General features: G+C 46.3%; 1 protein-coding gene across 1 annotated transcript in view; it reads left to right on the top strand.

Moving 5' to 3' along the window:
- Positions 1-8,630, top strand: part of TSPAN32 (tetraspanin 32) — a 29,901-nt gene extending 21,271 nt beyond the window's left edge. Inside the window, exons 5-8 of the mRNA XM_008922034.2 lie at positions 2,331-2,432; positions 3,939-4,031; positions 6,165-6,248; positions 8,473-8,630. Of these exons, the coding sequence (XP_008920282.2) occupies positions 2,331-2,432; positions 3,939-4,031; positions 6,165-6,248; positions 8,473-8,568 (375 nt within the window). The 3' untranslated portion in view covers positions 8,569-8,630. The remainder of the gene's footprint in view (positions 1-2,330; positions 2,433-3,938; positions 4,032-6,164; positions 6,249-8,472) is intronic.
- The last annotated feature ends 2,874 nt before the right edge of the window (positions 8,631-11,504 follow it).

The raw sequence follows: 11,504 nt of genomic DNA on the forward strand, positions 1-11,504 counted from the left end.
AGTCATTATGTACTTGGAGATTACCATCATCATCACCATCACAGTAGTTGAACGGGCTGTGAAATGTTGACACTGCTTGTGGTTTCTTCCATTATTGTTTCCAACAATTGAATTAATTTTCTGCCATGATTTTATTATGGGCATTTTGTTCCTTCAGTTCTTTCCTATCCACTCTCATCCTTCAAACAGTCTCAGTCTCAACGTTTGACATCACTGTATGGTACCTGAAATAATAAGGAAGGTGCAAACGTGCACCACTATATCAGGCAGCACCTCTCCTGACCAAATTGATCCTCTCAGGGTTTCATGAAGCTGGCAGGAGCTCACCAGTTTGGCAGCTGCCACAGGCAGCAGCCAGCAGCTGTCAGCATCTGGGCAGAACTCCTGCCCTCCTCACAGGTTACTCAGTGCAGCGTGACCACCAGAGGGGCTGCTGAGGAGGACATCAGCCTCAGTTGGTCTCTGAGGTTTATTATCAGCACAAAGTATAATGAACATTGAATTTCCTGCACAGTGAATTTGTTCTGGTGGCATTGTCAGAGCCTACTCCTACAGGGAGCCTGCGATGGTCTTTGTAGTTGAAACATCACTGGACAAAGTCTCATCTTACCTTGTTTTAAGTTGAATATAATTGTAAAGTCAGCAGCAAGACCCAGCTCAAAGCTCACTGTAGCGAACGCAACTTTTTTTGACATTTTTCATGAGGTTTTGGGGAACGTGCCCAGCCAAGGCAGAAGACTTAAAACTATCTGTCCAAACTTTTCCTGTCCCAGACTTCAAGAGACCTTTAGAAGCAGTTAAACTTCTGGATAGCTTTTAACCCCTGAACTCTTGCTTGAACCTGGAAACTAATTTGCTTGAACCCTTTTTTAACTTTTTTTTTTCTTTTAAGTCATCCAAATCTAGGTCTTTTGGAGGAAAGCTCAGCATCCTGAGTCTAATGATAAATATTAAAAGGCAGAAATTGCACAAGCAGCACTGTTACTTTGCCAAAACCCATATGTATGTTATCACAGCACAAAATAGTTTTTATTCCTGAATCTCAGACTGGAGTTGTGATATTCAAAAGGTAATAATCTCTTGGGTTAAGAAGCCAGCTGCTTTGTTCTTCCTTCCTCCACAAGAGAAGGTCAAAAGATTATTCTTTTTTCATTTTTCTTAATCCAATTCTTCAGTGGAAATGGACATTCTTTTTATTGAATCCATTTATCTAATTGCAGCTGCTGGAAAGTGATTTCATGGCCACAAGAAGTTAGAAAAGCTTGGTTGTTTTCTTTTGTATTGGGTTTTAAGGTTTTCTCGGGGGAAGGTTGATGCATAAGTCTGCTAGAGATCTTGTCTTACTGCTGCACCCATCCTACTTGATGCACTCTGATACACAGAGGGAACAAAATTAGGATCTTCCCTCCTTACGTGTGTGGAACAGCTCAGTGTCCCACATTTTTCTACAGAGGATATTTTCCTTGGCTCAGAAGTCTGAGGTGCAAAGCCTTACTGAGGGGTGGCTCTGTTCCTGGAGTGCCCATCCTTCCCCATGCAGCCACCTGCTATGCCTGTTTCACCCATTGATTTTCCCTCCTGAAAGCCAAACACTGCCTGTAGACCCACTCAGCTCAGTGTTCCTGAAGAAGCAAGGGAAAAGGAAAGGAAGAAATAAAGGTTTTGACTGCAGGCAGTGAAAGCAATTGTCATATTTTTTTTCCTTTGACACCCGAGCAGGAGTTGGCTGGGATCTGTCAAGCTGCAAGTTCTTACACGTTTGGTAAATATTTAGGGTCTGACTCACCACTGAATCACTCCTGTTATTTTTTTGGCTCTGTTCGGAAAAACTGGTCTGTCACTGGGATAACACCAGCCCTCTGAGGTCCTCTCGCCTTTGTATTTTAGCATCTCATGGTTTTGTGTGCCTGTCCTCACAGTACCCACATCAGGACAGGGAGATGGCATCATCCTTGCCTGGCAGAGGAACTCAGAGGAACACTGGTCACAGGTACCTGAGTTCTTCTCTGACACTAAATCCAAAACTAGCCAAAAGCTCCATCAAACAGCTAGTGAGGCCCCAGCATGATGCTGAAGGGTCCATGCATGGCAGAAGGTCATACACCTGCAGTGCCACCGACTCTCTCATGGGACTTACCGTGTCCTAGCTCACTTGGTGCATAGTGGGTCATACACCAGCTCCTGCTGCTGTGTGGGGGTCATTTAATAGCTACACTGCTTGTATTGCTATACCTGGGAGAGCTTCTGGGGGAATTCAAGAAGAGCATAATTCCCTCCAGAGATGACTGTGATCAGTGTTTTGCATGTACAGATCTCTGCTTTCATTGCAGGTAGAAGACAGCATGATGGATGTGTATGATTTTGTGTACGAGGAGGTGAGGAGGAACACCTCCAGCTCCAGGAGGCACGAGTTGACTGCCATCCACAAAGCAGTAAGTTGTCTTTTGGCCGCAGCAGAAAACCTTGCCCTAGGATATCTTCCCGATAGTTTCAGCAGGCTGGGACTGACACCTGAGTTTTGCCTTGTGGGTGCTGCAATGCCATTTTCCCTCAGGAACCAAGTCCTCCAGCCTGCTGTGGAGTCTGCTCCTCCCTTCCTATTCTTCCTTTCCCAGGTCTGACCAACCAAATTATCAACAGGAGGAAAGGGTCACCTATCAGAGCATCACTGTGGTGCAAGATCTACAAAACTTCCACACTGCAGCTGATACACGTATTGTCTGTCTCAGCCTGCCCTCTGCCCTGCTCCCTATCTGTGGTACAAAAATGTGGATGCATACCTGGTCAAGTAGAGAGGAGGGGCAGGAATCCCACATAGTCTAGCAGTAGTATTTGGAGTTGGTTATTTCTATTTACCCCTGAGTATATGGCTGAGGAGTGCTGGAGGCTACATGGCCTTTTACAGAGCTGGAAACTTATATCAAGCTCCCAAAAAACACTGCCTAGGATGCTGTTGGTGTAGGGGACTTCTCTGTAGCTCAGTAGGTGGGCAGGGGTGGTTACCCAGAGCACAGGGAGGATGCTTGCCCTTGAAACCAAAGGAGATGAGTGAGGATGTCCCCCATGGTGAGAAACTCATGAGTCCCTGCTGAGTACAGGAGATGCCGCCCCCCTTGCACAGCAGGGCCTGTTTGGGTAGTGAGTTCATGGTACACAGCAAGTCTGGGTGGGAAGGTCAGCTCTGCTTGCCTGTTTCCAGACACCTCCCACGCAACTCCCTTTATCCTTCTGTGTTTTCTTAAATCATCATAACAAGTACTTTCCAAAGCCACTTCTCTCCATGCTTCTCAGAATGCAGAGGAGGGCAAATGTTTCTCATTGCAGTGATGGTGGTGGCCCTCAGAGCCATGACCAGGCATGGAGGTGCTTGCTCTCAGGGTTGTGGAGCAGCACGCCCAGAGTCTCACTTGACAAAGAGAACCAGGGAGAAACAGGCTTCACCAGTTGTTTATTTTAGACACTTTAATTGATGGAGAAACAGTCCTTCTCCTCCTATTATTTTTTTCCTTCTGCCAGAGCTCTAATCTGGACAGTGCACCATGGCTACAGGAAACCAGCTCCACAGTGGGTGTTGCTGGAGTTTCCCTCAGCCCATAACAATCACTGGAAACATGACTGTGCATCCCTGGGTTTTCCAGAGCAGCCACTGTGAGCATTGGTTATGACTGTGGAGAGAGGCCTTGGCCTCAGTCCCAGGCAGCAGTCCTGGAGGAGCTTAAGCAAGTTTGGGACCAAATCCACCCACCTCCTCTGAATTTAGCTGCAGCTGTTGATTCCATACCTACGTGCTTTGTTCCTTGCTGCCCTAGCTGGGTAGCCCTGCCTGGAGCAACAGGGAGGAAAAGTGGCCCATTGCTGACACCTCCTGATTGCTGCAGCAGCTGATGGCGAGGGGAGAGCCCCGGCAGGTGACTGGCAGACTTCTCCCTCTCTTCCAGTTCCTGTGCTGTGGGAAGCACTCTCCTTTTGGGGACACAAACAACGTTGAGCACCAGACATGCCCACCCGACCAGGCACACAGTACAGGACAGGTAAGGTAAAAGTTTCTCCCACCCCACAGTGAGGTTGTGCCACTACTTGCTACCTGTCAAAACCTCTCTGGAGTTAGTGTTAATGAGAATTGTGGCTTTTTCATGGTTTGGGGTTGAAATGGGTTGGGGTTTGTTTTGTTGGGATTTTGCTGTATCAATAACAACACTGGATGCAGTACTGGAGTGCTGCTCCAGCTCTGGGGTCCCCAGCACAGGAAGGACATCAGCCTCTTGAGTCGAGTCCAGAGCAGGCCACTAAGATGATTAGAGGGATGAAACACCTCTCCTACAAGGAAAGGCTGAGAGAATTGTGTTTGTTCAGCCCTGGAAAAGAGGTGGCTTAGAGGTTACCAAATTGTGGCCTTCCAGTACCTGAAGAGAGCCTACAAGAAGGATTGAGAGAGACTTTTTAGAAGAGCATATAGTGATAGGACAAGAGGGAATGGCTTCAAACTGAGACTAGGTTTAGATTAAATATTAGGAAAAAATTGTTTACTGCGAGGGGTGATGAGGCACTGGAAAAGGTTGCTCAGAGAGGCTGTGGATACCCTGTCCCTGGAGGTGTTCAAGGCTAGGCTAGATGAAGTTCTGAGAAACCTGGTCTAGTGAAAGGTGTTCCTGACCATAGCAGGAAGGTTGAAACTAGATGATCTTTAGTGTCCCTTCCAACCCGAACTATTCTATGATTGTACAATTCTGTGAATTAGGAGGAGGAGCCCCGGTGGGGCGAGTCATACACTCGCAGATGCAGTTTCCTTTGCAGTCCTAGAAAGCCTCCAAAATGCTTGTGTTTGCAGCCTGTCACTTCCCTCCAGCCTCCTCTTCATCTGCTGTGCACACAGATAGTCTGAGATATCATGGGCATGTGTCCGAGTGCAAAAAAACTCTTTGGCTTTTCTATGTGACACTAGTTTCTGAGGCTTAAAATGTGTTCTACTAACAGCCAATGTGGAATTTTATGTTATTCCTTTTTCCCGGGGCATTAAACAGTTAATAAAATGAGAAACTCATGAAGCAGGATGATGATACCCAGCAGTAGCTTCATCAAGCACACTTCATTCGTCCTCTTTTGCAGTATCTCGGTGAGGCTGAAGGAGAAGCCACCAGTAATAGATTGTTCTGCACTGAAGCCACAATCTAGACTTCATATTCTCTGAGTGAACCTATTTTACAATTATTTTTCTTCTGCTGGAGTAGCCAAATACTAGTAACTGAAGTATCTAACGCCACCAGCATCAGTATATGCCGTCTCTAGGAAAAATATAACCGTGTCGCTACAGCAATACAAACACATTGTTGTCAGATGAAGATGTCAGGCTCTAACAGGACACTGTGATGTGCAGGCACATCAGCCCACAGGGCAGTGTTTCAAAGCATTGCTTCTGGGCACGTCACATCTCCAGGCAGGGTCGATCTCGGCTCAAAGAGCAGGAAGGGAGAGCAGAACAAAGCTGGGCACCGTATGGGTGACTCCATCCCTCCTACATAGTTGTTTGTGTTTCCCTTGCCTTGGAGCTGGGGAAGTGGGTGGGAGGATGTGCTTTGTAACACAGGAAACCACAGAGTTTGGTGGCTGCACTACATTCACTACTGGCTTTGGGCACTCTTACGTCACTCTGCAAATCGCTTCATCAAGGGCAAACTTTTGCATTTCTGAAATGGCTCTCTTGGCTAACGCCTCCTGGATTTTTGTAGGGTCACTGGCATGCTTAAGACTAACGTATACTAATGCTTGCAGCACCTTGCAAAATTGAGCTATTCATTAGTAACCTTGGGGAATGCATTTAGCATCATGGTGTGCTCTGCTTTTCCATCTTTCCATTTCCCTCTCTCCATTTTCCAGTCAGTGATAAGAAAAAAGCTTTTTCGTGACCACACTTACACACACATCCTCCACAGTCCAAAATGCATCACACCAAGAAAATCATAGGCATGTTGTAGTAATAGAAAATGTACCACAGGTGTTTGTCTTGCCAAGCTGCAGCAGCAGCAGTAAAAAAAGGGAGAGATTCCCAGCTGTGCAATGCTGTGCCCCTCTCTTGCCTCCCTGTCTGGGGTTGTGGCAAGTGGTGTTGGTCCGAAGTTACCCACCAAGCTGCTGATGTGCTGCAAGGGGTGTCTCTCTCTTCCCAGGACTGCCTGCAAGAGATCCAAGACTTTCTGAAGAAGCACATGGACTTCGTCTTCTCGCTCCTGGGCATCGCCATTGGCTTCACGGTAACACTGTCTGTCCTTTTGCATTTTGGTCCCTGAAAGGCAGGCCCCTGTGAGGAAAGCTGTCCTAATTTAGCCCCCAAAAGCTAAGATTTTGAGTGATTCTGGAGACCAGCAGCAGAGAAACAAGAAGTTGTGGACTCCACTATGGAAATTAGGAAAGGGCCAGGACCTGTCTTGGCCAGGCTAATTGATGGAGTGGTTTTCCTGCAGGAATAGGCTCATTGCACAGTTCTTCTGCCCAAATGAGGCACAGCAGCTGGCACTGGGGAGCAGGATGCAGCAGCAGTTGCATTTCATCCACTCAGGCTTGCCTGTGTATCTTCACCTGCAAGTGAGAGGTCATGTCACCTGGCTTGGGGCTTGCAGACCAGGTAGGAAGCCAGCAGCAGTGGTAGAAAAGGAGATGCAGTAAAAGCTCCATATTTTAGGAAACCTGCTGCTTCCTAGCTCAGCCTGGGAAGTTGCTGGTGCAGCTAGAGCTGGAAGGTCCTGAAAGCTACTGAACACCAGCAGTGGAGTTGGAGAGCTGTGCAGAAAGGGAAGGTCTCATTCTAATAATGACAGCTAACAAACCCAGTAAGGTTCATCTCAGGCAGTGAGTGGGTAAATCATGGGCTTGGAAGGAGCAGGCTGCAAAGGAAAGGAGCAGAGCATGTTGTTTGGGCTCCCAGGTTCTGTCTTTGAAGGAGAATCTTGCAGAGGAGGGGTCAAATAATCTTCAGAGGATGGCTTGTGTGTAAAGGATGTGCACTGAATTTGTGAGTATTATTTGGAGGAGGACAAAAGGAAAAATGAAATGCTGCAAGAGGAGCACGTCTTTCAGTGATGGGGTTGCTCAGTGGCTGCATGGAGGTGGTCTCTTTGGAGCTGGAGAGGGTCACTAATTAAAGACAGCCTGCTTATATGCCCACCCACTGCTTGGCAGAGGTGGATCACTGTAATTACCTCTACACAAGCACTCTGCACGTGTGGTGTTGCACAAAAGAAAAGAGAATGTGCCAGGAGACTCATTTCTTCACCGCGAAGGGAGGTTTGGTCTGCTGTGATATCTCCATGCTGATCCCCAGCTGGGATGACCTTTCCTGACTGAAAGTGTACTTGAAGATTGTTTTACATCTTGTGTCCACCTTGGCACAATTATGGGTTAGAAGATTCCTGTCCATCTTAAAAAAAACCCAGAGTAACAAACTCTTTTTAATTTTATACTGCTAGCAGTAAATTAAGCAAACCATCAGGCATTGCTATGGAGCTATAAATGTAAAGTCACGTGTGAATATTTGATGTCACTTTCCAATTTTTCTCAGCTATAGGGAAAATTTCACTGCGGCTATATTCAGATAAAAGCTGGAGCATTTTTGTTATATGTATCCTTTTTTCGCAGCTTGATGCCATAACCAGATAAGGCGGCTGTCTTTGAAGCTTGTGCTAGAGGAAACTTCACTGCACAGTTCACTATTGTGATGGCAGGATGCAAAGGAAGCATGTGAAGAGGGCTATAGCTGCTCTGATGTCACTGTCCCTCATCCAACAATGCACACATGTCCCCAGATCAAGCTGCAAGCAAAGGCACTTGAACATTAGGGCATACTTTAGGAAAGAGTATGTTGTTAAAGCCCTTGTTATCCTTCCCACAGAAGCCTTACCTTTGATATGTTGCCTGTGTAAATCCTGGTGTGTGATATATCAGGCAGAATATCACAATATAGAGGAAGTACGCTCTCCTCTGTATTTGTAACTACGCAGGTTTGTGGGATAGGGTTTGGAGTTGGTTTAGGTGTTTGTTTGTTTGTTTTGTTAGTTTTTTACTCCAAACAATACATGGGTGGGGCTTTTTTCCCCCATGATATCTTTACAAAAGGCTATTATTATGAGAGAGACATGTTTGTTTGCAAAGAAGAATGTTTGTGGCAGGAATTTGAAATATGAATTTCCTGGTTTCATCTTATTTCTTGGTATTTTTAGGGCTGGGTTTGAGCTGTGCTGTGCTAATTCCAATCAGATGTTTTAACTACATGTTGCCTTTTTTTTTTTTCTCCCATGTCAGAATTGGTGTTCACCACATCACTGAAAAACAGCTCTCTTAAGAAAAATGTGACACCCTGATACATAATTCAGAAGTGCCAAATGGCCAAATGCAACATCTATGATTGCTTATTTGCATAGATGGAGGATCATAATCAGTTATCCATTTAGTTGTATGCCTGTCTCATTTATTTCCTTTTAGGTTTATGGAATGATCCTATCTTCATTCCTCTGGTTCTCCATCCACTTCAGCAGCAATCTGGACCGGAAAGGCAAATACATCCTGCGAGAGAGGTAGAAACCCGATGCCTGGGCATCTCTACCAGGTAGAGCCAGCTCTTAACACAGGAAAACGTCTGAATTCACTCACAACATCCCCTGGGGAGGTATTGCAGGGGTCAGATGGTGGGACATGTGTCACACGTTTCCCTTTCTTGCACTACTAGCTGTCCTGCATTTCCAAGCTGGTCAGAGGGGATGATGCTCTGAGGAGAAGTCTCACATCTTTGCCTCAAACAAACAAGGCACCTGGGCTCGGAGATGCAGATTCCCTTACCGGGAGATGTATGGGCCATAGCTCCACGAGTAGGATACGAAGAGACCCCTAGGACAAAAATGGAGGGAGAAGACCAGCAAAAATCACAGTCATCTGAGCAGTTTCTTGTGACCCCCAAAGATGCAATGTTTCTAGGAGGATGGTTTTGGATCGCAGCCCAGGATCAATCTTGTGCAATCAGTAAATAAATGGACACAAAGTGTGTCATCACTGATGGGAAATGTGCTCTCCCAGACTGTTCACTCACAAGAGTTGACTTTGGACACATTTCTGATCACACTGGAGTACGTAGGTATCCAATGACCGTCAGCTGTTTTTCCTCTATTTTCAAACATTGCCAGAAATCAGGAGAAAAATCAGAAAGTAGTGCATGAGCTTTGAAACAACTGACCAGCACAAGGACACATTCCTCTGTTATTCTTCCTTACTAATCCAGTATAACATTGTTTTTTAATTCTTAGGATTTAGTCAACCTCCTCGAGCTTGATGACACAGTGAGTTCACAGGGGCTTGTTCAACTTCCAGCCCCAGCTCTGTTGTATTTGGCTTCACTAACCCACTGTGCTGCTGTGTGCCAAAGGACTTTGATATTACACATACACACAGAAGTTTAAATCTATAAGAGAACAGGACTGATCTCCAGCCAGGTCAAAAGCTACAAAGTCCAACTCCACATCCCCTTTGCACCACCTTATCAAAAATAAACAGAACTTTAAAAAGGCTGTCAGTCTAGCTGAAAAAAACGGCTCCCTGGCATGCTTTGCCCTTGTGAAGAGGCAGAGCTGCTTCTGAGCTGAAACCCATCATTGCAATGGATGTAGCACCTGCTGTAAGTTATATGGATGCATGAAATGTCTGTTGAACCAACAACACCTTTCACTCCTCTCCTATGTAGTGGCTTTTAGCTGTGAAAAATAATAAGTAGCAATTGTTTATTGAGATAAACATGGAAACCCCCATGCTGATGTTCAGGACAGGTCCTGTACCTCAGGCAGGGGCTGCTACACAGGCAAGAACAGCAGTACAGCCTACAGCACTTGGCTGGCATTTTAACATGCCTGCAAATGCCTTGTGTTAGAAAGAATTGCATTGTGAAGGGGTAAGGGAGGGCTATCACTTCTCATCCCACTCCCTTGAGACCAGTGGAGCTTCACCATTGACTCCACTGGAAGCAGGATCCATTTCAAACTGCTCCAGTGTAGTACTCAAGCTACCTCCTGGCAGTCACCAACACACCTGAGTCTGGCAGGGATTTAGGGGTGATATGCACTTGACAGCATACTCACTTTCTAGTGATGAGAAAATATTCACTTGTATATGTACTATCATGTATCTTCATCTCTGGAAAGAGACAATCTCCCTTGTGAGCTCCAACTGCTACTGTCCACCCACTGCTACTGTTATTCCTCAGGCCAGCTGGCAGCTCATGTGACCCATGGTTGCTTAAATAAAGATGAATTTCTTGGGAAAGGCCTTCATTCCTTCTCTTTTTCTGCCGTGCATGAGGCTGTCTGCATTGCTCGGTGGTTTGCATCATGGAGGGCACTCAGTAATTTTTTCAGTGCTGGGAAGAAATACTCCCCAGGCAGCTGGTGCTCGCCTGTCCCAAGGAGGAGCACCTTCAATGAGCAGGTGACAGAGCCATGCCCAGCTGGACACGCTCTTCTCCCAGAGCTTATGTTGTGTGTAGCAGCAGGGGTTCCTGCCACCCTGCAATGGCATCCTGCTGTAATTTTCAGGAGCAGAAAAGCAGATATGTTCAACTCCTTGAATTTTAGAAACCCATTACAGAAATGTGCAGCGTTAACATTTGTTTCACAGTTGTAGAAGTGGCAGCACGCAGAGATGGCTGGATGGAACCTGCGAGGTGGGTGAGCGTTAAACAGTATTTTTACACTTCTGCCCACAAAAAGTCCCTGTCCTACAATGTCCTTAATTTGCTGCTCGCTGGGGGCAAAATACAGCTCTTGTGCAACCAGAGCAAAATCCCAGGAACTTATTGATACGCGGTGCCAAGATTTACACAGTGTTGAGAAGAGCAAGAGAGAGATTTTGTTGGGAGAAGAGCATGGAGCTGAGCACTGGGGATGCAAGCTGGCAGACAGGCTAGGAAACACCTGCAGAGCAGTGAGCCTTCCTGGGGCTTGCTCTGGCGGAAGCTGCTTGTCATAAAGCATGTCAACGTACACTTTGATGGGAAAGAAATCCTATTTATGTAGGCATATGCAGGAGAAAAAAAAAAGTACAAAACAAAGGTGTAAAGTTAAATATTAATTGTGAATTGGCTTCAGCTAATTGTCAGTTAAGCTGCAGCAATTATCAGTTATTTCCACTAAAGTCATCTGGGCAATCGCGGCTTGGCCTCTCTATGAGCATGTGTTAGCTTGGGCTCATGAGTTACCCTTTTCCTTTTGCTTTAGACAACCCTCCAGCTCTATCTGAGGACATGGGAAGAGGGAGCAACCTAAGGCCAGGTTGCTCTGGCCTGTGGAGGTACCTGCAAACCTGAGGCGCTACCTATAAACCTATGGGACCAGGGAACATCAGCCCATGGCAGCAGCAAGAAGCCTTCTGTGTTGCTCTCCACCCTTCACTGCCCATGCACTGCTCAGGTCCTGCTCTGCTAACATGAACATCAAATTCCCCTGAGGCCTTCTGTGGGGCTTGCCACATGCTCC

Source organism: Manacus vitellinus, unplaced genomic scaffold, assembly GCF_001715985.3.
Source record: "Manacus vitellinus isolate BGI_N305 unplaced genomic scaffold, ASM171598v3 scaffold_30_pilon, whole genome shotgun sequence".
Classification (NCBI taxonomy): Eukaryota; Metazoa; Chordata; class Aves; order Passeriformes; family Pipridae; genus Manacus; species Manacus vitellinus.